This window comes from Magnolia sinica, chromosome 1, assembly GCF_029962835.1.
Source record: "Magnolia sinica isolate HGM2019 chromosome 1, MsV1, whole genome shotgun sequence".
NCBI classification, from domain to species: domain Eukaryota; kingdom Viridiplantae; phylum Streptophyta; class Magnoliopsida; order Magnoliales; family Magnoliaceae; genus Magnolia; species Magnolia sinica.
In genome coordinates this window covers 11633474-11658530 of record NC_080573.1, presented here as the reverse complement: position 1 = coordinate 11658530, position 25057 = coordinate 11633474, and the positions used below count along the sequence as shown (strand labels likewise).

The 25057-nt window shown below is 40.0% G+C and overlaps 2 protein-coding genes across 5 annotated transcripts; both read right to left on the bottom strand.

The window, feature by feature from the left end:
* Window positions 1–1873: 1873 nt before the first annotated feature.
* Window positions 1874–11865, bottom strand: LOC131239943 (uncharacterized). Of its 3 annotated transcripts, XM_058237901.1 has the most exons (5): window positions 11741–11833; window positions 5316–5381; window positions 3149–3650; window positions 2892–3057; window positions 1874–2484 (listed from the first exon to the last, which is right to left on the bottom strand). In XM_058237901.1, the coding sequence occupies exons 3-5, from the start codon at window positions 3635–3637 to the stop codon at window positions 1991–1993; spliced, it is 1149 nt and encodes a 382-aa protein (XP_058093884.1). In that variant the 5' UTR covers window positions 3638–3650; window positions 5316–5381; window positions 11741–11833; the 3' UTR covers window positions 1874–1990. The 3 variants fall into 3 exon arrangements, with proteins under 3 accessions (XP_058093884.1, XP_058093877.1, XP_058093888.1); XM_058237894.1 differs by lacking the exon at window positions 5316–5381 and having other exon boundaries at window positions 11741–11865; XM_058237905.1 differs by lacking the exons at window positions 5316–5381; window positions 11741–11833 and adding an exon at window positions 3774–3875 and having other exon boundaries at window positions 3149–3645.
* Window positions 11866–18884: 7019 nt separating this feature from the next.
* On the bottom strand, window positions 18885–23550 carry LOC131239932 (uncharacterized). 2 transcript variants are annotated; one of them, XM_058237883.1, is made up of 2 exons: window positions 21602–23549; window positions 18885–19318 (listed from the first exon to the last, which is right to left on the bottom strand). In XM_058237883.1, the coding sequence occupies exons 1-2, from the start codon at window positions 23413–23415 to the stop codon at window positions 19279–19281; spliced, it is 1854 nt and encodes a 617-aa protein (XP_058093866.1). In that variant the 5' UTR covers window positions 23416–23549; the 3' UTR covers window positions 18885–19278. The 2 variants fall into 2 exon arrangements, with proteins under 2 accessions (XP_058093866.1, XP_058093859.1); XM_058237876.1 differs by lacking the exon at window positions 18885–19318 and adding an exon at window positions 19328–19611 and having other exon boundaries at window positions 21602–23550.
* Window positions 23551–25057: the final 1507 nt, after the last annotated feature.

The following is a 25057-nucleotide window of genomic DNA, read 5'->3' as shown; positions in this document are numbered from 1 at the left end:
AAATTGAAGTTTTCCACGCAAACATTTCAAAAAAAAAAAAAAAAAAAACAACCTACATTAACATACTTTAAACCATGAGGTAAAATTTGATCAATAGGTATTTTTAGTTGTTGCTAGCTCATGTGGCTCAACCACCACCCACTTGTGCTAGATTGTAACAAAGTTTATCATAATATTAGACACAATAACATCGTCAACTATAATATCTTCAATCAAATGATATAAATCGCACATCGGCTCTTTCCTTGCTATTACCACATTTACAATATTCAATTAACCATTTCACCAGAAAATTTATAATCATCTCCATTGGATTTTCCTAATAACAAAAATACTATTCCGCAGGTTCGACACGTGTTGCACACAAAAAACTATAAACAAGATACCATCAAATACAATAATTCAAACATTTTCAATCCTTACAGATTTATACATGCTATTATCGCTCATATAAACTGTGATCACGTGACTAATATATGTAAAAATAATCTTCATATAGAGTAATATGCAACGAAACGCCCAAATCTAAAATCCATTGATGGGTCGGATTCTCTTGTAGAATCACAGCGGATAACACATGGAAGACATATCTCTTAATTAATCAGTAATTAGTGGGATGAAAGTTCATGAAAAAATAATTAACTGTTACCCTTCGAGATGTTGCCCGGTGCACTGAGAGCTGTAAGTTATAGTGCTCTAGTTTCATCCATTCACTTGGACATGCCAATTGAACCATCTGAACGGTCCATTTAGTTCAAAACACATTTTTATTGACTACCTCGAGAAAAGAACTGATCGGATGATGAAGTTCTTCCTTCATCTGGCCCCTTTTTTGTAGCGGTTCTTTTGCCAAGCCATCGATGAGATGTCCATTGAAATGTGCATTGGACCTAATGAACGGTCTGGATCAATAGACCGGACTGTCTACTTACACAACCCCACTAGGTGCACGATAATTAAAGTGCTCTGAGAGCACTGGAGCATTTCTCTTAATATTGAGATTGATTTTAATTTAGCTTATATCCCAAATTGCACATAATGTTCGAATATCATTATAAATTGAAACATTGGCACGTGTTTGACATCCTGATGGCTAAAATATCAGGCCCCACCAGTCCTTACAGTAGGATTTTGATGGCAAATAGCTATACTAGGAGTCCTGGAACACCTATTGTACTGTCAGGGCTCTGTAGTGACCACCATGCTATATGTGTAAGATCCACTCCGTCCATCAGGTGAAAAACGTCATGTTTGCTGTACGGTGGGACACACCAAGGGAAACATCTAAAATCATGTCTAAAACCTATCATGCAGTGTGGCCATACTGAGTTTTGGGTTGGGCCGATTCCTGGAGCGTCCACTCATCCTGATAAGGCTAACCTGATTAACGGGTCGGATGAGATATACAAACCATAGTGGACCCCACACACAACCATGGATGGCGTCTCATCCCCATTATTCCCAGTGCTGTGGCCCACCTGAGTTGTGGATTGGGCTGCTTTTTTGTTCCAGGTCATAACATGCAGAAGCACACCTAATGGACGGAGAAGATGTCACACACGCCACAGTGGGCCCCATAATAAAACTCGTGTCATCTGCCCACTGCTTCATTGTAGACGATTCTGGTCCGTCATGCTATGGAACAGCTACTGTGCAAAGGGAGAGAACTGGTTATAGCTGGAAGAAGAAAAATACAGTAGAGCCATCTCTCCTCCACATGTGATAATGGCGTGTGAATCAGAGTCCATCCATCAGCTTTTCATTTCTCACTTTCCTGAAAACCATGAATCCAAACAGGCCCTAATGAAAAAGAGGACTGTCCATGGTGGGCCCTACATTCAAATGTGATCTTAGACCGCTGGACGTGGCCATATCGACAAACTATGATTTCACATTACCTGTAAATGAAAAAAAAATCAATCAAAGACGAACAAAACACATTTCTTCTCAACACAAATCCATCCCCAAGCTTGCCATCCAAAGTCTATTTTCACTCATCACGGCAATAATCCACCCACATATCTCTTGCAATCTTATCTCGCAAAACATCGGCGGGAGCCCTTCTTACAGCATAAGGTTCCTCCCAGGCCTCTGTTTCTGAGAGTTCGTCCTCCTCCTCTTTGTCCTCCTCTTCGGCAGGTGGATATTGGTTCTCAGAGTCATATTCCACATAAAGCCAATCTTCACCACCGGCCACAGTGTGGATGTAATTGTGCAAAGTGCACATGGCAAGGACTAATTTGACTTGGGAATCGATCGGATAGGAAGTCGCTGCGGTTAATATTTGGAATCGTTTCTTCAAGACACTGAATGCCCGCTCGATTGAATTCTGTAGAGATGAATGACGATAGTTAAAGATCTCCCTTTCATTCCGTGGACCTGGTTGTCCATGCGCAAAGTCCTTTTGGTGGTAGCGTATGCCTGGATATGGAGAAATGAATCCCGGAGAATTGCCATAATCCGCATCAACCAAGTAGTATTTACCTAACAGCATTAGTAGACTAAAGTTAGCTACATACTTCAAAAGGTTGGAGTTTTGCTAATCCCAGGATGGCAGAACCCCTGCTCACCCACCACATGTGCTGATCTGGCATGAATGCGAACACCCAAGTCATCCATCAGGTGGGTCCCACTCCCATTACATCGATTTTGACCCAAGAATTACATGGTGAGCCACAATGTTTGAAAGAAATGGATGACCATACATTTGTTTTGATCATTGTGGTAGATTGAACTGATTATTGAGCCAGGGAGTGGACAGAGTGGGGCACCTGATGAGCAGCTTGGATGTTTGACACATATGTTAGACTGACACATGTGCATGCTTGTGGAGGGAGTGTGTTGTACACGTGCTTGTGCAATGGAAAACTATCGTGATTGTTTTAAACTACCTTCTGGGACTTGGAAGTCTGTACTTAATGCTGCTTCCAAAACTGTCGAATCCTCGATGGAATCCTCCCAGCCAGCAAGGACGTATGTAAATCGTGAATCAAATGAGCAAGCAGCCATCACATTTTGTGAAAGAATGCATGTGCCATCGATAGCTCCAATGCAGTCCTTCAATCATAGAAAGGCAAATGAGTCTCCTATCAAATATGAGAAGGGTATCTACATCCTATGATAGCATTGTTTATTCATATTTTTCAACCTTGAAGTAAGGGAAGAAATCGGGTTGATCATGTATTTCAGGAGGGATATTCGGCGGAGGAAGACAGATATAACGAGCTGAGAGATGGGTTAATGCATTAAGCGTGTTGTTGAAATGACGACTGACAGTTTCTCCCGAGTGATGGAACCGCTTCTGGACTTGGCGATTGCTTGCATTGTGGCCAACGGTGAATAGAAACATTGCCAGTTGCTCTTCAACATTGACGCCGGCGGTATTTTGTAGGAGACGTTTCCGTCGAAGAATGTCACAAAGCTTTTTGAAGGCGGGCAGCTCCATGCGGCAAACCTCACGGAAACGTGTTGGATGACCTTGAAGGATCTCCTCCACATAGGTAGCGCCACTATGGGCTGGGGTCTGGCGGACCTTCTTTCCCATGTACGTCATATAATATGCACCACCGGCGAATGCGGCTGCCAAGTTCAGGGCAATTTGCTTCCTCCGTTTTAAATTGATATCGGGGTCTTGCATGATGCAGTGTTACCTGAAATACCATTACTCAAACAATAGTCAATTATACAATTTTTTAAATTTATTATTATTATTATTTTTTTGAATATGGTCAATTATACAATAGTTACAACATGAAATATTGAAATTATAAAAGCTTGCCTATTTGAATAGTCCAAGCAGTCGGTGAAAAATCATTGTATCACATATTGGTAACGACTGTGTCAGTAGAATGTTAAGGGCCCATTTGGACAATAGCTGCACGAAGCATGAAGTGAAGCAACAACAAATTCAAGTGCGGGAGCAGGAAAGCATCTGTTTCAAAATGTATGCAGGTATAAATAGGTAGGAAGTGGGAGTGGAAGTCTGAATCACAATTCGAAGCGGAAGCCGCACCTAAGTTGGAAGGATCTCGCAACTAATGTTTGGACGTGCCCTTCGAAGGGGAGTTTGAGGCCTAAACGCCATTTTGATCCAAACAACAATAAATGTGGTGTGTTTAGATGCACTTTGCAAACCCCAGTCTCATCTCCTGCTTGACAATATAGGTGCTAAAACGACAACTCAGAAAAAAACCATTGGTTTTTGCTGGGTCGACGAGAAAAGAAGGCTTTCCGGAAATCATTGGTAAGTGGGTCTCATTGCAAATGGTCCATGCACCAAAATATCCCAAACTGGGAGATCCTATCCATTAAACTTCTTCCCCTTTTTCATTGAAGGTGGGCTGTTGCTGTATTTTCATTCTCAACTGTTTATTTGCTGGAAACATTTAAGGGTTTGGATTTTTCCCTTTTGGGAGATTTTTGGTTCATGGACCATCCAAGTGGTCCAATCCTAATGGTTTGGACCACTGACCCAGAAGGGCTCACTTGCACTGGCTGAAAACCTGCACAGGCTATGTAAACTCTCGGCCCATGCCCATACAATATGATTTATACAGATGAAAAATACAGTGCATGTTGCAGGTAGACACTTGAAGCGAAAAGACATCAACTTACAAATGTCTTTTTCTAAATTGTTGCTAAGAGACCAAGCAACAATGATACTCAGTTTTCTCCAGCTAACACAAAAGTCAGGCACAGTCATCAAAACATCAATGCAAGTTAGCTTTGATCATAAGCTGTTGATCTTCAAGAAAAAACAAACCCTGATATGAGAAGATCAGCTCCTTTTTGGGAGAGTGGAAAACATGATTTGTACCATATCTAAATCTTGCTAAGAAAAGCCTGTGTGGAATGTGGTCCGAGAGGTAAGATGATGGAAATGGAATATATTCTTGGAAACTAATAAAATCTTACTGCTTTACTGATGAAAATGTAAAAAATCAATTGAGATATAAATGTTGTCAGTATGGTATATTTACTAAACAAGATGCTTCCCTATAATAGGGATCGAATTCTAGATGAGGTCATCATTTTCTTATTTATCTTCTACTAGGATGTAAATATTGTTATTATATTTCAATTGCCAACAAGATGATCCATTGTAGTAGATGTCTAAGATCCGTCAGACTCTAGTTCTGGTTCTTATTTCTTAATTTTCGTCTACTCTCATGCTATATTCATGGCCTATAAGTCTCATGTCATGATCTTTCATGACACCCTACCAACTGTTCTGAGAAAAAAAAAAAGCTTCTTGTTGTTGTTGTGCCTACTATGACAGGAAAATGAAGGTGAACTAAAAATAACAGGGATGCTACCATTTATATCCATTCCTCCCATGTTCGGCAGCTCTTTAGGGGCCCCATATCTACAGTCTGAATTACCTGTTGATTGACCCACAGAAGTAAAAGAAGAAAAACGAAAGAAAAAAGAAAAGAAAAAGGAATGAAAAATTGGATCTATCACCCACTGTTGTTGAATTCTTAAGGAGTCCAGCTATGGTCCTCAAAAGTAGGACTATTAAAAAGTGGCCCCTCGAAAGTAGGATTTCCTGAACATGCCACTGTGGCATGTTTGCAAGATCTGATCTGGGTTGTTCATCAGGTGGATCTCACTGTGTATGTCCTGCAGCAAGAAAATTAGGCTGGTCCAGTCCTGAGATGGCCCACACACGCCTATCCAATGTGGATTGATGGGCATTTCAACCATCCATTTTCTTGATATGTGTGCCCACATGATGACTGGACTGGCCTAATTTTCAGGTCACAGCACATGGCAGCCTGGACCTTGCACACAAGTGGTTGCAGTACAATTCTAAAGCTCGCACTCCTGAACAGCCATTGCATTTCTCAAGTTTGCACTCTCTCTCTTGTTCTTGTCCTTATCGTTGTTCTTAAAGCTAATCTCTTCTGCACTTTCTGCAAAAACTCGTCTATTGGTGGCTTCGATTCTTCTATTTTGGATAATTTGGGGAGGGCGTCACAAAAGAAAGTAGGCATCTCTCTCTAGCAATCGACATGAGCGGAACCACATTGCAAAACATGGGCGAGATTATGTGGGCTGATGCATTGAAGAAATTGAAAAGGGTTACTCTTGTAGACAACGAACATAAAAAGGTTTTCTCATGTCTGGAATTGGTTACAAACTTACAATTACCTGAAAGCTGATGAAATCAACTCATGCTTCTTGTTCTATTCTCTATTCCCCAAAGGCTCTGACAAATACAGAATCAGCGAGGAGTTCTTTGATAGCATTGACGCTTTGAAGGAAAAAAGGGAGAGAATGCATAGTACCATGACTGACACACTTAAGGCTTGTTGCTTGTTGTTGAATTGGGAGCATGCTAATCTTATTTTTAATTAACAAAATCCTCTTACACTCGTTTAACTTCTCCTTCTTTTGCCAATCTCTCATCTTCATGTTTGCTCTTACAAGAAAAGCAATCTCAACTATTGATGTGATTGATCTGGCCACATCTTTGACAACATCATGCATTTTTACACACCCTTTTTTTAATCGCTGTCCAACAACAAGCAACAACCCTTAAGTTTGTCAATCATGATATACATTCTCTTCCTTGCTTCCTTCATAGTGTACATGTCATCAAAGAACTCCTTGCTGATTCTTTATTCCATGAATGCTTCACTCAAATGTTGATGCCTTTGGGGAACAAAGAACATAATAAGAAGCATCACTTGATTTCATCAATTTTCAAGTAATTGTAATGCAATTTCAGACATGAGAAAACTTTTTTTATGTTTGTTGTCTACCGGAGTAGCACTATTCAATTTCGTCAATGCATCTTCCCACATAATCTCGCTTTTGTTTCTCAAAGCGGTTCTAACCATGGCAATTGCTAGAGGGAATACGCTTGCATTCTTTTTTGATGTCTGTCCCCAAAGTATTGAAAATAGAAGAATCAACAGCACCACCTGTTGCCATCGTGGAGGTGTGGACTGTGACATGTGAAGATTGAAGAAAGCTACATTGTCTGCACCGACAACGTTCTCCATGTCAGATAAACATATAGCCCTGACCAGATCATTCTATAATCACATCATAATTTTTCTAAGGACTTGTCCAAACACTAGCTGAAGCTCTATGCAATTCTTCCACATTCTGGCCAGACCCGTTCATTTGTTTAACATGTGGCAACGGGATGTACTTTTCAAACTACAAACAACTATAAGTAATATGTGTGGCAATATCCCTTTATTGCATGAACTACTAACAACTCCTTTGAGTTAGGAAGAGAAAATTGATTCAACTTAGAATTCAAATCAATTAAGTCCATTTTGCTCAGTATGGAAATCTGATCCAGGGAAAAGCATTACCAAAAAAGTTCACAAAAACTGCAAGAGGACACCATGAAGAAATTCAAAACTTCAGGTGTGTTTGGGTGCACCATAAAATCAATTTGCGATCATTGGTTTGACAAGGTGAAAAGATTAATAAGCATTCATAATGGGTATGACCTCCAAATTACAATTATCTTACTTTCAAGTTGGACTTCAAGATAAACATAATGGTAACTTGAGGGCGAATGACAATACACGTAAGAGGAGAAGTGATCAATCATTGAAGGGCTCCAATTTGGTACATAATGCATTTTGTAGTTGGTCAAGATGAGAACCATACTCATAAAAGAAACAAAAATGAGAACCATATTCAACGTGATGACAAACTATCATTACAGAAAGGTGGAGTGGTGATGCAGGACCGATGTGAGGAAGCTGCATAAGTAGATGAGGGGCTTTATAGGTTAAAGGATTGGAGTCGGAACTCGGAAGGGACAAAAAAGGGTTGATTGGAATCTCTCCAAATATACATGATCTAAAAGAATTGCACTTGTAGCAACATCACACCCCATAGGAAAGCCCATTGCAGGTTAAAACAAATAGGAGACTGAAATTTCACTAAATAAAGAGTAGAGAGAGCTCTTTTCCAAAGCAAAAGAAACCCTAATCTAATGATTCATTAAGCATAATCCTAACATCTATTTTACTAAGCTATTCGAATTTGACTAAAATATCCTTAAATACCATCACAACCATACAACCCCTCTGTCAATTGACCATAACTCAAACAATATTGGAATTGAATCGAATGATCTCAGGCTAGTTTGAAAGTTAATACAATAGGCTTTCAAACATGACCAATTTCATGACATTTGGACATTGTTTGGAACCCAGAAAGTGGCCCAGAAAGTTATGAAAATACTAAAGGGGAACTTGCCTAACAAGACATTGACTAATTAACTGTTGCAATGGGAAATATGGACTTCAGGATCCTGTCAGACTAATCAGACCATTAAACTGTCCACACAGAGCAGCTAGATCATCATCAGAGGCTTACAAAACCGTCCAGATAGGTCATGGGCCCATAGCTTTCTCTCTCTCTCTCTCTCTCTCTCTCTCTAAATAAAAAAAAAGGCCATAGCAATCAAGGGCAGGCAGTAGGTTTCTAAAGGAGTGGTTCCGACTAGCCACAAGACAATAGTAATGATGGTGACACCACACAACCTGCTAAATGACCTAATTGAATTACAGATGCTAAAAATGATCAAGACCAGTACCAACTAGGACAACAAAGACCTAAGGTTGTTGTTCCATGAGAGCCTACCATGTATGTGGATCCTCGAAATAAATTGTCAAATCGGGCCGTTAAATGTGTTTTCTTGGGATATTCCGCTTGTCAAAAATGGTACAAGTGTTTTGATCCGATTAATAATATTAAAAAATAGTTACATTTCCATGGATGTCAAGTTGCTTGAAAACATTCATATTTTTCTAAAGATAATGCAGAACAATAATCTATGGTTCTTCCTGTACTTGTTCTTGACCTTGATCTAGTTATTTCTATTTCATCTATATTCAAGGGGCATGCGCTCCATCTAATAATGGTACAAATAATGTGGTTTCTGATTCTCAGAAGACTAAACTAGATTTGAAAGTTGTATAAAAGAAAGAATGTTCGAACACCTCTCTTCCCACAATCTACGACAAAGCAGGCTCCTTTGAACGCAGGTACCGATTATAGTCGTACTTGTTTACTAATTTATTCTGACCCATATTTCGATCCATCCCTAGATCCGCTTGTTGCTATCAAGAAAGCTAAAAGACAATATACTACTCATCTTGTTCAAAATTGTCTCCTATCATTCCTTGTCTCCTAAACACAGGTCATTTATTTCTAACCTTAGAGAAAAGGGTAAAAAATGAACAAAATAAAGGGAACTAATAAAAGGGAAAGAAAAGGCCCACAGCCCAAGTAAACGGAATGGCCCAATTACATTAACAAATATTAATACCCTTCATAAGAACTTCCAAAGTTAAGCTTCAAAAATCCCACTGGAGGAGTCCATTGCCTCTCTCTCTCTCTCTCTCTCTCTCTCTCTCTCTCTCTCTCTCTCTCTCTCTCTCTCTCTCTCTCTCTCTCTCTCTATATATATATATATATATATATAAAATGATGGTTGGAGGTAGTAAGAAAAGAACTGATCACAAATAATCTAACTAAAGGTTTGGCACTTGATAGAGTGGAATGGAAGAACATGATTCATGTAGCCAACCCTAATTGGTATAAGGCTATATGATGATGATGATGTAGAATGATTTCCCTTTCTAAAAGAGAAAATAAGAGTAGATAAAGACTGTTAAAAAGGAGGCAAGGACGATGGACAACAAGCTTGTCACACCCTCTTTGTCAAGGGAATTTGTTGCTCATTTCATTTGACTCTTAATCTATGGTTGAACAAATTGAGCCCATATGAAATGGAATTTACTCCAATCTACAGCCCCCACTCCAAACGAAGTCCTGGCCCAATCAAATGCAACATCTTCCTAAGAATTATTAGTCTGAAATACCACTGATCACGAAAACATTTTTTTTAAAGGGTATCCCATTTTATTCATCAAAGAAAACTAGAAATACAACAACAAACTGGCCACATGAAGAGCACTAACATGGAAAAACCTAATGAATAAAGTGGACAAGTACAACAATTTTTTATTTTATTTTTTAAAAGTAAGTACAACATTTTTTTGATAGGCAACAAAGATCATTTATCATAAAGGTAGTTTGATATCCAACAACAAGGTGGATAAAGATCGCCCTATGGATCCGAGGACATCTATACGATCCAACCCTCAACAAAAGAGCAATTGCACAATATGATCTCACACTAGAGAATCCAAAACCTCAACCCATGAACTTTGATAAATTCCTAAGCTGACATGCCCAACTCTCTCTCTCTCTGACTTTTGCACACCCACCCGCTTTGTGAGATGCTCACAACATGATGCGGACGGTTTTGTCTGGATGTTGAGGAATTTAAATGGGCCTAAAGAATTTATTTCTAGGAAACAAAATTATTGAGAAAGGGATCTGTTTGTCATGTTTGGATATTAGGAATGTCATTCTGTGGATTCCAAAGACTACGTACGCGTATTGGGAAAGAATGCAGCTGTACAGCTGCAATTTGAAAAGTATGACTGTTGGCAGGGAATTCATACCTTGCTATTTGCAAGCTAGCCCCTCCCTAGGAATTTCAAACATCTACTTCGGTGGGAAATGGATTTCACCAGGAGACAATTCCAAGCATTTGTTGGAGCCCAAATTCAAGAATTTGCATGTGCTAAGGGGTTGTCTGGCACCATGGATTTTGGGGGGATTTCAAATCCCATGTTTGTTTGGTACCATAAAGTAACTAGGGATTTCAAATCCCCTTAAACAGAAGGTTTGAAATGCAAGGTGGAAGCTAGGATTACATCTAAAATCCTCCCATGAGTCGCATGCGTAACATGTGCGCCACTAGGCTACAAATCTATTGGGCACGTGGGGCCCACTGATGATATCCCAAAAACAATCAGATTATCTACTGCATCACTAAAATTACTTCCATAGGATGATCTATGCAGTCCAAACATTAGTCGCTTGGTTGTGATCCTATGCTTGTGGCACATCCGAGACTTGGAATTTCAACATTTTCAGCCAATGTATATATTTCAATGGGCTTATTACAATCATGGTGTCAAACATTACATATGTACACTAATTAGAAATAATAAAGTTGATTTAGTAATTAAATTCAAACCCCTATAAACATATTCTGCAAAACTACTTTTGGATTACAGGGGATTCTGAATCCAAGGTGCCAAACGCAACTGGAGGATTTCAAATCCAGGGGATTTCTAATCTACGGTGCCAAACGTGGCCTAAATGGATTTCATTTCCATATGAGTTATTTGCTAGACACCCAAACGATCCCTAAACATACATTGTACTAGAAAAAACTTAACAACATCATCAAAGCAGTGAAAAAACACCAAAAAATCCAACAAAGCCCACAGCCGACAAAGACATCACCCCCAATTATAATTCAACTTGTGGCCTTAAACCATATAGTGGCCCCACCACTGATGGACATGGCCACAATCCAAAAATCCCACCAACTGGGTACTCATACCATCTGTTACATAACCTGAATATGACAAATGTGCCACAATCAACGGTAAAAATTCACTGGTCAGACCACCGGGATTTTTAGGTCTGTGAGATTTTCGGATTGCAATAGATAGGAAGAAACACCCATCAGATGGACGGTCAGGATCACCATACTGCTGTGCCATGTGTCCATTTGAAAACCAGCGGCATTTTAGTCCGTGCATCTGATTTTTTATTTCTTTGGGAGTGCTCAGATTCAAACAGAAAGAAGAAAAACACAAAAGCGAGAGATTATTACCGTTTTCTGGCCCGATTACAGCAGTCGCCCTAATCTCCCCTGAGTTTCTCCTTTTCGTCGTGGGAGGAGAGAGCTATGGCCGATATTTTGAAAATATTGCGCGAAGTATACTAAACAATATTATCGCGAGATGTGTTTTATCGTGATATTAACTCAAAAAAGTGAAAACGTGATGGGAACTGAAGCGGATTGCGTCTCTGTGGGGCCCACCATATTTTGTAGGTATTATCCACGCCATCCATCCACTTTTACAGATCATTTTAGGTTGTTATCCTAAAAACGAGACAGATTAAAAACTCAAGTGGACCACACAGTTGAGATCGAATTCACACCATTAAAAACTTCTTGTGAGCGGCAGAAGTCTTGGATCAGGCTCATGTTCGTGTTTTGATTTCATACAGGTCTATATGACCTTATGGATAGGTTGGATGGCTAATAAACATCATGGTGGCCCCTAGGAAGGTTTCAACAGTGGGTGTCTTCATCATTATTGTTTCCAGTAGTGTGGTCCACTTGACCTTTAGATCTTCCTCATTTTTGTACCCTACCATAAAGGCAAGTTTGGCCAGGCGGATTGGAAGGGATTGGATGGTATTGGAAGGGATTGGAATTTAAATCCCAGGATTGGCCGTGTTTGCCAAACAAACTGGGTGATGTGATCCTGGGATATAGCAACCCAATGGATCTTAAGACAATCCACTGACAGCACCATCATTACCATTAAATCCCATCCAATCCACCCTAGTCTTTTCAAATTTGCCTGGGATGTGTTTGGTTTGAAGGATGGGAACGTTTAATCCCAGAATTGGCCGGGCATACCAAACAGACTCAATATAGTAGTCACGAATATAGCAATCCCATGGATCTTAAGACAATCTACTAACAACACCATCATTACCTTGAAATCCATGCCATCTACCCTAATACCAATCAATCCCTTCCAATCCACCTGGCCCGTTTGGCCTGGTGGATTGGAAGGGATTGAATGATACCATGGTGGATGGCATGGATTTTTGGGTAATGATGGTGTTGCCAGTGAATTGCCTTGAGATCCATGGGATTGCTCTATCCTTGGATTGCTATATCTAGTTTGTTTGGTAATTCCGGGATTAAACCCTGCTATCCCTTCCAATCCCTTGAACCAAACACGTCCCAGGAAAATTTGAATAGGATTGGGTGAATTGGATGGGATTTAAAGGTAATGATGGTGTTGCCAATGGATTCTCTTAGGGCCCGTTTGGCCGGATGGATTGGGAGGGATTGAATGGTATTAGGGTGGATGTCACGGATTTCTAAGTAATGATGATGCTGTCAGTGGATTGTCTGGAGATCCATGGGATTGCAATATCCGTGGATTGCAATATCCAATCTGTTTGGCGCGCCTGGCCAATCCTGGGATTAAACCTTCTCATCCCTTCCAGTCCCTCAAACCAAACACGTCTCGGGCAAATTTAAGGGCCCGTTTGGCCGGTCAGATTGGAAGGGCTTGGATGGTATTGGAAGGGATTGAAAGTCAAATCATGGGATTGGCCTGGCGTGCCAAACAGAGTTGGTGATTTGATCCCAATCCCATGGATCTTAAGACAATCCACTGACAACACCATCATTACCTTTAAATCCCATCCAATCCAACCTAATCCTTTCAAATTTGACTGGGACGTGTTTGGTTTGAGGGATAGGAAGGGATGAGAAGGTTTAATCCCAGGATTGGTCGGGCGCGCCAAGCAGATTGGATATTGCAATCCACGGATATTGCAATCCCATGGATCTCCAGACAATCCACTGACAGCATCATCATTACTTAGAAATCCGTGCCATCCACCCTGATACCATTCAATCCCTCCCAATCCATCCGGCCAAACGGGCCCTAAAAGGATTAGGTTGGATTGGATAGGATTTAAAGGTAATGATGGTGTTGCCAGTGGATTGTCTTAAGATCTATGGGATTGGGATCAGATCACTGACTCTGTTTGGCACGCCAGGCCAATCCCAAGATTTGACTTTCAATCCCTTCCAATACCATCCAAGCCCTTCCAATCCGACCGGCCAAACGGGCCCTTAGGGTCTGTTTGAGCAGTGGGATTAGAAGGGATTAGGTGGGATGGGATTCAGAAGACATAATTATTACCCATGGCAGGGATTGTCCCCTATTCCCATGGGATAAAATTAATTTCATGCTTTGTTGATAATACGGTGGTGCATTGAATGGATATACCCATCATCATTTGAAATTACTTAGAATAACATATATTTGTTATATCTAAACTGTTCATTTGTTTTGTAATCTAATTTTATGGCATAAGCCTAAAAATGAGGTAGAACCAAAACTTACGTGGCCCCAAAGAAGTTTTCAACAGTAAATATTCAATTCCCATTGCTTCCTATGGTGGGGTCCACTTGAGCTTTAGATTTATCTGATTTTTTGGCCCATGCTCTAAAATAATCTGGATAAATGAGTGGACGGTGTGGATATATCCCACACATCATGGTGGGACCCACACAACTTCCCAAACATTGAGTGAAATTGGCACGAGACCCAATGCAATTCCATTTAATGTAATTCCAAGCTTTTCCATTCTTCCCAAACATGGAGTGGAATTGGCACGGGACCAGATGAATCCCATCCCGCCTAATCCCTTCTAATCCCACTGCCCAAACAGACCCTCCAAAAAATTAGGTAAATATAAGGCTCAAGTGGACCCCACCATAGAAAGCAATGGGAATTGAATATTTACCATTGAAAACTTCTTTGGGGCCAGGTAAGTTTTGGTTCTACCTCATTTTTAGGCCTATGCCATAAAATGATATTACAAAACAAATGAACAGCTTAGATATAACACATGTATGTTATTCTAAGTAATTTCAAATGATGGTGGGTATATCCATTCAATGCACCATCGTATTATCAACAAAGCATGACATTAATTTTATCCCATGGCAATAGGGGACAATCCTTGCCATGGGTAATAATTATGTCTTCTCAATCCCATCCCACCGAATACCTTCTAATCCCACTGCCCAAACAGCCCAAACAGGCCCTTAAGATCCATGGGATTGGGATCATATCACCGTCTCTGTTTGGCACGCCCTGCCAATCTCGGGATTTAACTTCCAATGCCATCCAATCTATTCCAATCTAACCAGCCAACGGGCCCTAAAATGATATGAAAAAAAATGGATAGACGGCATGGATAAAATCATACATCACGGTGGGATCCACGGAGATGGATTGTAGTCCGGGCGGGCAGGACGCAGTCTTCCCATCGGAACTGTTATGTAAGCCTATATTTAAAAAAATTTAAAATAGATATTTTTAAATATTTTTATTTACTGTGAGCTTTCACTGATGATACCTGGACAAAACTTCAAAATGTAGAAATCTCTCTAGGAATTTGTGGGCCCAGAAATGGTCGAGAACTAAAATCCGTTATCGTGTTGCGCTGTACAAGCCCTGCAATGATGATTGTGCTAGACTGTTAGTTTCACCCAAAAATCATATAATTTTATAACATGAAAATATAATAATTATATTTTATTTACCTCGTGTATTTGACTCTCAATTGTCGACTATAATCTTAATTTTAATGAACAAACTCCTAGAAATGGTAATGGTGATTTATTTACATTATGTTTCGCAAGAAATCAGATAACTACACTAGCCCAAAAGCAAAAATTAACTTCCTTTATAGTATTATTGGACAACGTTTTTGCTCTCTCTCTCTCTCTCTCTCTCTCTCTCTCTCTCTCACACACACACACACACACGTCCTTTACGGCAAAGAGGAGAGCAAGCTTGGGAGGACGGGTGTGACTAACTCCCCCCCAAATGGAGGGCACCGTTTGAGGGGCAGGGGAGGGTCATGTAAGCAAAAGAATGGTAAGTACGCAATCACTGATACAGTTTCTTCTTTTGAGCTACATTGATTTATGAGTGATGACCAGCGGATTTCCAAGAAGCTGACAAAAATCCACAAAATTCTTCTTATTTTATACATAGCTCATCGATTCAGCATTGGATAGAAAAAGAGTGAGACACCCATTTTTTCAGTAAATGGTTCAAATCATTTTTTCGATAGGAGTGTTCTGTATTGGATAAATTGCCAACTCATCATTTGGTGGAGATGACCTATCATCTTACATAGATGCGAATTGAGCTGGTTGTCCAAATGACAAATGATCAACCGTAGAGTTTTTTTTTTTTTTGGGAAAGAACTGTTTTGTTGGAACATAGCATCACGAGCAAAACCAGCAACAATTAAGAGTACCATGTGATAATGATGACGGTCTGAATTTTGGTAGTACTGGTGGCATTCGCAAGTGGAGAGCTTGCAGAGGTAAAGGGCGGTATTTGAACACTGAGAGAGGTATTGAACCCTTACGTTAGGCTCTTAATCTAACAATATCTTGATTTTGTAACATAGATCATTTCAAACCTTAGCCAATCATCAATCTCCAACCTAAAGCTTTTCATCTTCTATTCCAGATAATATTTCATTTATTATGGATTTCTTCTAATCTATATTGCGGTTTCGATTGTGGAGAGATAGAGCAATAATGGTCGGCCAAGGATTGGCGAAACCGATTCAATAAATATTTCTTAATCGTCATCGAATGATTCTTGACATTCCTAGTTCCAAATTGGATCAATTATCGATTTCTAGGTTTCATTGTAAACCTAATTGGTTACATACAATTATATGTAAATCAATAGTTCAAACTGCACTCAAAGGTAGGGCATTTTCCATTGATATATGAACTTCTGTACCAGAAACAATGGTATCTCCAATTATAGCCCCTCTGGGGTGTAAAATATATCTGACATACAGACACATACAGTTATAAAATAACACATGGTTGAACCTAGTCAATGTTGTTGATAAGTGAATTTTAAATTTAATTGTTGACTATATTAAAATGATAATTAGGGCCTATTTATTTTCCCATTTACCATATAATAAATGAAGGTATGAATAGGTAATAATTAATTGCCCAAGGAAATTCCTATAACCAGGGGTCTTTACATTCACAGTTTCATAATTTTTGAAATCGAGAAGAATGACATGGGTAAAATTCATGAGGCCCACTGTAATGTATTGGTTTGATTCTAGCATATTTATCCCCTCATTCTAGGGCATGAGCCAAAAGATGAGACAAATCCAAAGGACCGGTGGATCACACCATCCACTATAGTGGAAATTAAACACCAATTATTGAAAACTTCTTTAGAGCCATAGAAGTTTTCAATCAAGCTAATATTATTTCCATTCATGTCTTTCTGACCTTATGAGCAAATTGGATGATAGATGTACATGGCTGCAGGCCTAACACAAATTTTTGCTTTCAATGGTGGATGTTATTATCTCCTTATTTCTTGCGATGTGATCAACTTGAGCTTACAGTCTACCTCATTTTTAAAGCTAGCTGATGAAATAGATGGACAGCATGGATCAAATATATACATCATGGTGGAACCCACCAATGCAATCCCTGGTTCTCAAGGCATATATTAGCTTGTGAATTCCACCCCCTCTCTTCAAATAGAGGTTAAAAATAATAATTTTCATTTACCAACATTTGTCATGGATAATGGTTAAACAAACATGCTCTATCTCTTTTAACTTTGTAGAGGCAGAGAAAATTTTTCATTTTGGGTGAGATTCAAAGTGCTTGTTACGTAGGCCCTATCACATGACCTATACCATTTAATGGTGGACCATTCATGGCATTTGATCTAAACCATTTAAATAGTGGGTCATAACCATTCAAACACTGTAGACAGTCTCTTACAAATATAAAGACAAAATGAAAATTTATCTCATCTCTATACAATCAAGTTAAAATTTAACTTTCAAGAGGCACTTTTAATAGTATATACAATCCATTTTGAAAGATTATTTTAGGTATGAGCCAAAAAAAGGTAGATTGAAGGCTCCAATGGACCACACCACGGGAAAAAGTGAGGATTGAATGCGGACAGCCCAAAAACCTTCTATGGCCACAAGTTTTTTATAAAAATGTTTTCCCTTCATCCAAGTTCATGTAACCTTACGAACGGGTTGGATGGCAACTAACCATCATGGTGGGCCTTAGGAAGGTTTCAACAGTGGAGGTAACTGTCACCACTGCTACCTGTGGTGTGGTCCACTTAAGCCTTCGATCTAGCTCCTTTTTGAGCTCATGCCCTAAAATGATATTTCAAAATGGATGGACAATTTGGATAAAACATATATATCACAGTGGGCCCCACAGATCACATGACAGGACCGTCCATGTCTGGCTAGGTCCTAGGTCGTGGTGGGGGGAGTACCCAACCCGCTCCCGGTTAAGAATGGTTTGGGTCGAGTCCACCGTGTTTAGCCCGTTCAAAATGGAACGGGCAGGTCTAGTAATTTTATTTTATTTTATTATTTTTTAAAAGCAGGTCTATTTAATTTATGATAATAATAATTAAACATATTAATCTTATATTATACCAGCGGAGTAAGGTTTTCTACACACATGTATGGAAAAGAGCACCTGTACACAATGTGTTAAAGTAGCACACGTGTGTGATCAAGTCCATCCATTTACGTGGGTCCAACCACTTGTATGCGTTCGACCCGGACCCAACTCAAAACCAATGTCCAAGGACCCAATGGGTACCTGAACCTGGTCAGACTTGAGCCCGAGTCGGCCAGACCTGGACCCCGTCAGCCTAAGTCGGGTAACTCTAGAACCGGACCTGTTAACAAGACCATATCCTCAGTAAAACATAGGCTATTAAGTCTTTCTTTTGAACCTTTTCCCTCCAGAGTCGTCATTCCACTCTATCAATGACTATATCCTCATTCCTCAACTAAAACATAGGCCATTAAGTCTTTCTTTATTACCTCCCCTCATGAACTTTTTCCTCAAGTCGTTTGGATGCTTTTGAGTTTTATTATTTGTAAAGGATTTATAGGTAGCTCACTTATAAATGGTATTTGCATAAAAAAATTCACCTGTGAGTTACAACTTGCAAGTCACTTTTACAGCTTTCCAGTGCATTTGAAAACTTCAAAGAAAGAAGTGATTTCATTTACCTATAAATAACTTTCAGGCGTATTTTGTTTACAACTTAAAAATTACAAGCATCCAAACGACCCCTCTGATAGAAATTAAACCCTTATTAGACTAACAATTGCAATTTAAACAAATAGTACATCCAAACACACCATAAAGAGAGATTAAGACCATTAAAAAAAATGTGTAGTTATAACATGGGCGCCATCTTCAATGCTGACAATCTTGGGCAGGTGCTGAGGTAGGACGGGTGATGCGCATTAAGGGTCATTAGCCCACTCCACTATTGAACTCTTTAGGTTGTGTTTGGATGATCATTTGAAGTGAATTGCAAGAAAGTGGATAGTTGATCTAAAAGCCTCTGGGCCTTGGCGAACGAGTCTGTACAACTTGGAAGTTTCTTTCTTCTCGAGAGCCCAGCACCGACATCATCGTTTGAATATTCTGTCTGAGGTGGGGATGAGAAGCAATTATCTTCCTTCATTGATGTCTCCTAATCATTCCTTCTTTTCAGGATAAAAGAAAGGAGGTAGTAGCCTATATGATAGGAGTTTTCAAATACTGACATCATTTCATGCACAGTACCATGTAATTTCTAATGCCATCATTAGCAATGAGAGGGTGGCAAGAGCAAGACAAGAACCAATAAACAGAGTGGATTTAAGACTCGGTGACTCAGACCAACTAGCTGGGTGCTGAGTCTAGTCATGACTTGGCCAAGGCGCGGTCAATTCTGACTTGTGCTATCGAGCCGGGATGGGTCTCAGTCGAAGTCGACTTGGATGAGTCGTGCGAGACTTGTTTGAGTTGTAAAACCTTGATAAATAGGCCTGGATAAAGGGTAAATGTGACACAGCAGATCAGAATGATGTGACTAGCTCCAAAATTTCAATTCCTATTAGTTTTTAAGTCCAATGTCAGATGGACGGAAATGAAAATTGGGTTTGGTTGCAACTGTCGGTCAAACAGTATGACGCCCACTTTTCCTCTACAACGAATTGAATGAATTGCGAAACTCAAGTTCAATCGAGCATGAAAACTTGCCACGTGAGAACTGAATTGCAGATGGTCAGTTTAATTATCAGGAAATGGCAAACATGTAACAATGTTTCCATGTCTTTGTAATGAGGAAGTAGTCCTCAAATTGCGGTTTCATGCCCATCTTTGATATTTGGAGCAAATAACCTCAGTGTGAATGCTAGGGAAAGTACAATCTTGTTATTTTCAATTTATAAACTAACAAATGCAATTCAGTTTGGGGAGGAACACAACTGCACCCTTGGTACGACAGAAGCACCAGAAAAGTTTTGCCTGTACATGTCAATGCCTATGATATGCATTAGTACCCATACTAGAAAGAGGCTGCTGTGATAATAGAGGTGGACAGTTTAATATCAAAATTGGTGGCTGAATAGATCTAATGTAAATATATGGGTGAAGCTGAAGCATTTGAGCACCCGATCATGCAGTAGTGGGAGAAAAGAACAGAGAACAAGGAGCAATGTCATCCCACAACCAAATCAGAAACACCTGAAAGAACTCTACCGGGTGTGTTTGGCTGCACAAAATTTCATGGAATATAATGCAATTTTGCACAAAAGTAGATTGATTGATCATGAACTATCATGATATTTGGTGCAACCAAACACACCCAAAAGCAAGACATTCAATTAGAGCATTTTGATTCAAGTATGATAAATTGCACAGACAACATTGTAAATGCAGAACAGGCGTCATAACATTCGGAACAGACTAACGCTCTCTATAACAAATATATATTGGCATTTAGATAAAAAAAGATTTCGACAATTATGAAATTATAGCCAAAATTGACAAGCTGGCAATCAAAATACCTGGATGATGTTGAAACTAAGATAAGAACTGAAAGAAAAAAGAAAGAATCCATAGCTTGTCGTGCCTATTTATGGCAAAATACATATTTCCCCACAATTCATTAATAAGAAACCAATGATGATAAGTTCTACATGACAACAGAATCAGAAGGGAGCAGGACATTTCTCACAAATTGCTTTCAAAATCACCAGTAAATATGAATCGAGTAGAAGGGGCATTCCAAGAAGATGTCTAGCCCACATAACTTCTCATCTCTATTGTGTTATCAAAAGATCCAATGGAGTTAGGATATATGTCAATCGCATTAATCATTAATTTAGGTCTTGTTTGGATGCACCATCGAATTGAATTGCAACAATTTTAGTTCAGGAAGTGGAAACGGCCAAATTGCAATTAACTTAGTCCTCACATTGAGAAACTGAACTCCAAGTTGGACTCGAAAGGATTATGACTGTAGTTTTTGGTTCCTTCCTCATTATGAATTCCAAGTTAATTACAATTGAGAAACAACCAGTTGTGGCTCATAAGCAAATGCAAAGATTCCCAACATGTGGTGCACATGGTTTGGTGATCCAATCTGTTAATCTGATGGGCCCCTCCATGAATGGGAATCCACTGGAAATCTCCTAAATGTATAAGATCCAGTGCTTCAATTAGCTCCCAACAATTAGATGGCGAAGGTCCACATTCAATGGAAAAGGCTAGATCTTGGGGGGTAATGATAATCTGATCTCAGAGTTCCAGCACATCTCCCACCCACATAGGAACCCATCAGATTAACAGTTTGGATAACTGAACCAACGCCCCACATGTTGGAAGTCCTTTGCATCACCAAACAAGGACCTTGCAATTCCTCATTACAATCTAGCCATTTCCTCTTTGTTGAACCATTCATTGCAATTCAGTTAAATATGTTCATCCAAACACAGCCTAGTGAATGGGTAGAAGGGATCAGAAGAAGCTTACGCCGCCAAAGACTCTCTACTCAACCTCTCATCTTTGCATTGCCTCTGATCCCTGACCATCGATTCAAACACGTTCAGAAGATCATCCAAACCCGTACTATCCTCTCCCAATGCCTTCAAGGCACAAACAATGCTCTCAATGGTAGACAAGCACCCAGCCTTTGGCTGATGCCTTACTTCGCTGTATAAGCTTGTTTCCCTTGAATCCAATTTCAAATGCGGCAAAAGCTTCAACCATGGATTCTCATGGTACATCCTCTTCGCCTTCGCCCATGTTCCATCCAAAACGATCAAATGCTTCACCTTGAAATCAACAGAATCCAAACCAATCGATTTCTCACTTGGAAAAAGGAGGGCTGATCCAGGTGGAACTGCAATATTGAATTCCTCAAACTCTCCAACTTTCGTGCTACTACCAATTGACAGCTTTGTCTGCACCCTTTTCACGATGAACCCATTTGAAATGGCGTCTTTGCCAATTGAGGAAGATGAAAGGGAACCAAAATCGGGTTTTTTGGAGCTGTTTTGAGAGGTCTGGAGGCAGGTAAGAGAGCAGGTGAAATTGCATTTAGCAATGGTGGCGGTAATGGTATCTTCTCTAGCTGTCATGCATTCTTCCATTTGATTGGGACTCAGGTTGATCACAGGTTTTTGGGTATTCAATGATGGTTCTTTGGCTGTGGTAGAATCTGAAGTCATATCAAACTCTGTTTTTTTCTGGTTGTTTTGATGGATCTTCGAAGTAACAGCAAAACTTCTATCCTCATTGCCAAATTCTGAGGCTGGATTTTGCTCAAAATCTACCTTTTCCGAGAAATTTTGACTGTTGTGATGATATGAAAAGCCATTTACAAAACCATTTTCTGCATTGGCAGCAATTGTACTGGTTTTCAAATCTGACCCCAATAATGTTTCTATCTCCGCTGAGAAATCGGGAACTCGCTCAAAATCTGATTTTTCTAATTGTTTGTGATTGTTCAGCAAATGGGCATTTTCCCTCTCTGTTGGAGATGCTGGAATTTGTCTGGGATTGAGTTTCTCCTCATGGGATTGAGAAATCTGCAAGTGGGTATGACAATTACTTACTCCATTATCAAATTCCGTAGCAAAAATTGCAGCTTTAGAGTCCCATTTGCCAGCTGCTTTCTGGGTTTCTTCGGAATGACAATCTGTTTCTTCCTGCTGGTGTCGACAGCTCCCATTTTCCAATTTGGCAGCAGAAATTGCAGTTTTGGAGTCTGATTCTCTGACTGCTTCCTGGGTTTCTCCAGAATCCAAATTTTGATCAGAATTCAGTTTTTGCGGGCGGTCTCGACAGCTCCCATTGTCCGATTCAGCAGCAAAAACAGCCATTCCAGAGCACCATTCTCTGACTTCTTTCTGGGTTTCTACAGAATCTGAAATCCAACCAAATCTGGGTTTCTCCAAACGGTCCCTACCACATTCAAAACCGTCATTCATACCTTCCAGGTCGGATTTCATCAGCTGGATGTCGAACCGGGCTTCAAAATGGACGTCGGAAACTGGAACTATAGCAAGATTTTTCAGCCCCAATGAGGCGATTCGAGTCGAATTGAGAGGGTGATTTTTCTCGTGACTGTGTTGGAGGATCGTCACAGCAATCGAATTTTCAATAGGCGGGTGTTTGATGCGAGAGCAGAGGCAGAGGCGGACGGGTTTGGAGCAGGAGGGGCAAATGGGTCTTTTGCCAGTGGCATGGGCGGACATTTTCAGAGTCTGGATTTGAAAAAGATAGGGTCTTTGGTAGAAGACGGCAGGAAAACGGGAAACGGTCGGGAAAGAAACGGACGGCATTGATAGTTTCAGGCCATGAATAAGAGAGAGAAACGAAAAACCCTAATTAGAGGGTTTGGGAGTGGGGTGGCGTTTGGAAGAAGAGAAAAACCCTTGCAGCGGCTCGGTTCCGCTTCAGTAACTGACGAAAACAATCTGGGCCGTTCAAATTGTGGTCCCCGTCGTGAATGGAGCCTGTCCCAGAAATGGAGATGATCGGACAATTTAACGGACGAGGATTGCTTACCGACACTGCCAGCAGCGTCCTACTGGATGTTGCTCTGTGGGCCCCACTATGATGTAGTGTTATATCCAAGCCGTCCAATCGTCCACTATGATGTAGTGTTATATCCAAGCCGTCCAATCGTTTTTCGGCTCATTTTAAGGGTGGGCATTCAATCACCACTATTTTCCTGTGGTGTGGTCCACCTGAGATTTGGATCTACATCATTTTTGGGATGATTTCCTGAAAAAAAAATCCAAAAATAGATGGCCGGCTTGGATAAAACACATACATCATCGTGGGGCTCACAGAGAGACGTGGCTATCGTCAGTGTCAGTACGCAACGTGGTAGTTTCCTGACTCGGATTGGGTGGTGACGGTGGTGGAAAAGCCATGTGAGTCCCACCACGATGTATGCGTTTTATCCACACCGTCCATCAATTTTGCCAGCTCATTGGTCGATGGTGGTGTGATCCTAACCGTTCTATCATTGATCTGGATTATCCGTCTTGTGGGGCCCACTTTCCATTGCCAATCACTCTTCAAAGGCATTTTGATTTTACGATCCAAACCAACCCATCATGTATAAGAAATGTATGGTCCGTATGTATTATAGTAGAAATTGTCTCGTAAATAAATTGGACCGTCGATCATGTAGGTGTGACATTTGGTCCTCCGAGACACTTCTAAAAATCACTTTGGCCTACTAAGGCTAACCATCCGGTCAATCTTTTGAAAATGAATGGTCCATATTTATCATTCTAATGGTAAGAGTATTCGACCCGTGGGACCCAACTTTATTATCCATCCTTTTTAATGTAACTTTGTTTTGATGATCCTGATCATTGGATCATGGATAAGAATCTGATGGGCCATATTGATTACAGTAGAGGAGTTTCTACAGTGATCTGGACCATGGATCATGTAAGGCCCACCTTTGATTAAATACCCTTCCCAAAAGTCACTTCAACTGTTGATCTCAACTAATCAATGTTTATGAAAATAGACGGTTCATATTAATTATAACAGAGAAGGTCAGATTATTAATCGGGATTATCAAATATGTTGTTGCACATTAGTTGCCAATCCCTCCTAGAAGTGAATTTGATGATGGCACAATAAATGACTAGAAAAATGAATGGTCGATATTAATTAGAGTATATATCTAATGATGATTTTGAACTTTCATGATATGGGTCCACCTTTGATTCCCGCCTTTGAGGTTCTTAAAATTAGGCCAACAAATAAATGGGCCGAGCTTGGGTTGGATGTTGAATGGTTCAAGCTCATCCACATGTACTGATGAGCTATCCCCATCATGGTTTTGAGTAGAGCCAAGCATTGAGTGAGTCGAGTTGAACTGGGTTTGGGCTGACTTGACTTGATTTGGTTTTAAAATAGACTTGACTTAAGCTTGACCCGGCTCTTTACTGAGTTCAG

Bases quoted from the DNA above. Each gene is read 5' to 3' on its own strand.
- LOC131239943 (XM_058237894.1), bottom strand. From the start codon at position 3,637: ATGCAAGACCCCGATATCAATTTAAAACGGAGGAAGCAAATTGCCCTG. The intron at 3,058-3,148 runs GTTGAAAAATAT...CTATGATTGAAG, and splicing joins ATTTCTTCCCTTACTTCAAG to GACTGCATTGGAGCTATCGA. The intron at 2,485-2,891 runs GTAGTTTAAAAC...TAATGCTGTTAG, and splicing joins AGACTTCCAAGTCCCAGAAG to GTAAATACTACTTGGTTGAT.
- LOC131239932 (XM_058237876.1), bottom strand. From the start codon at position 23,415: ATGCCGTCCGTTTCTTTCCCGACCGTTTCCCGTTTTCCTGCCGTCTTC. The intron at 19,612-21,601 runs GTAAGCTTCTTC...CCCTTTATCCAG, and splicing joins AGTAGAGAGTCTTTGGCGGC to GCCTATTTATCAAGGTTTTA.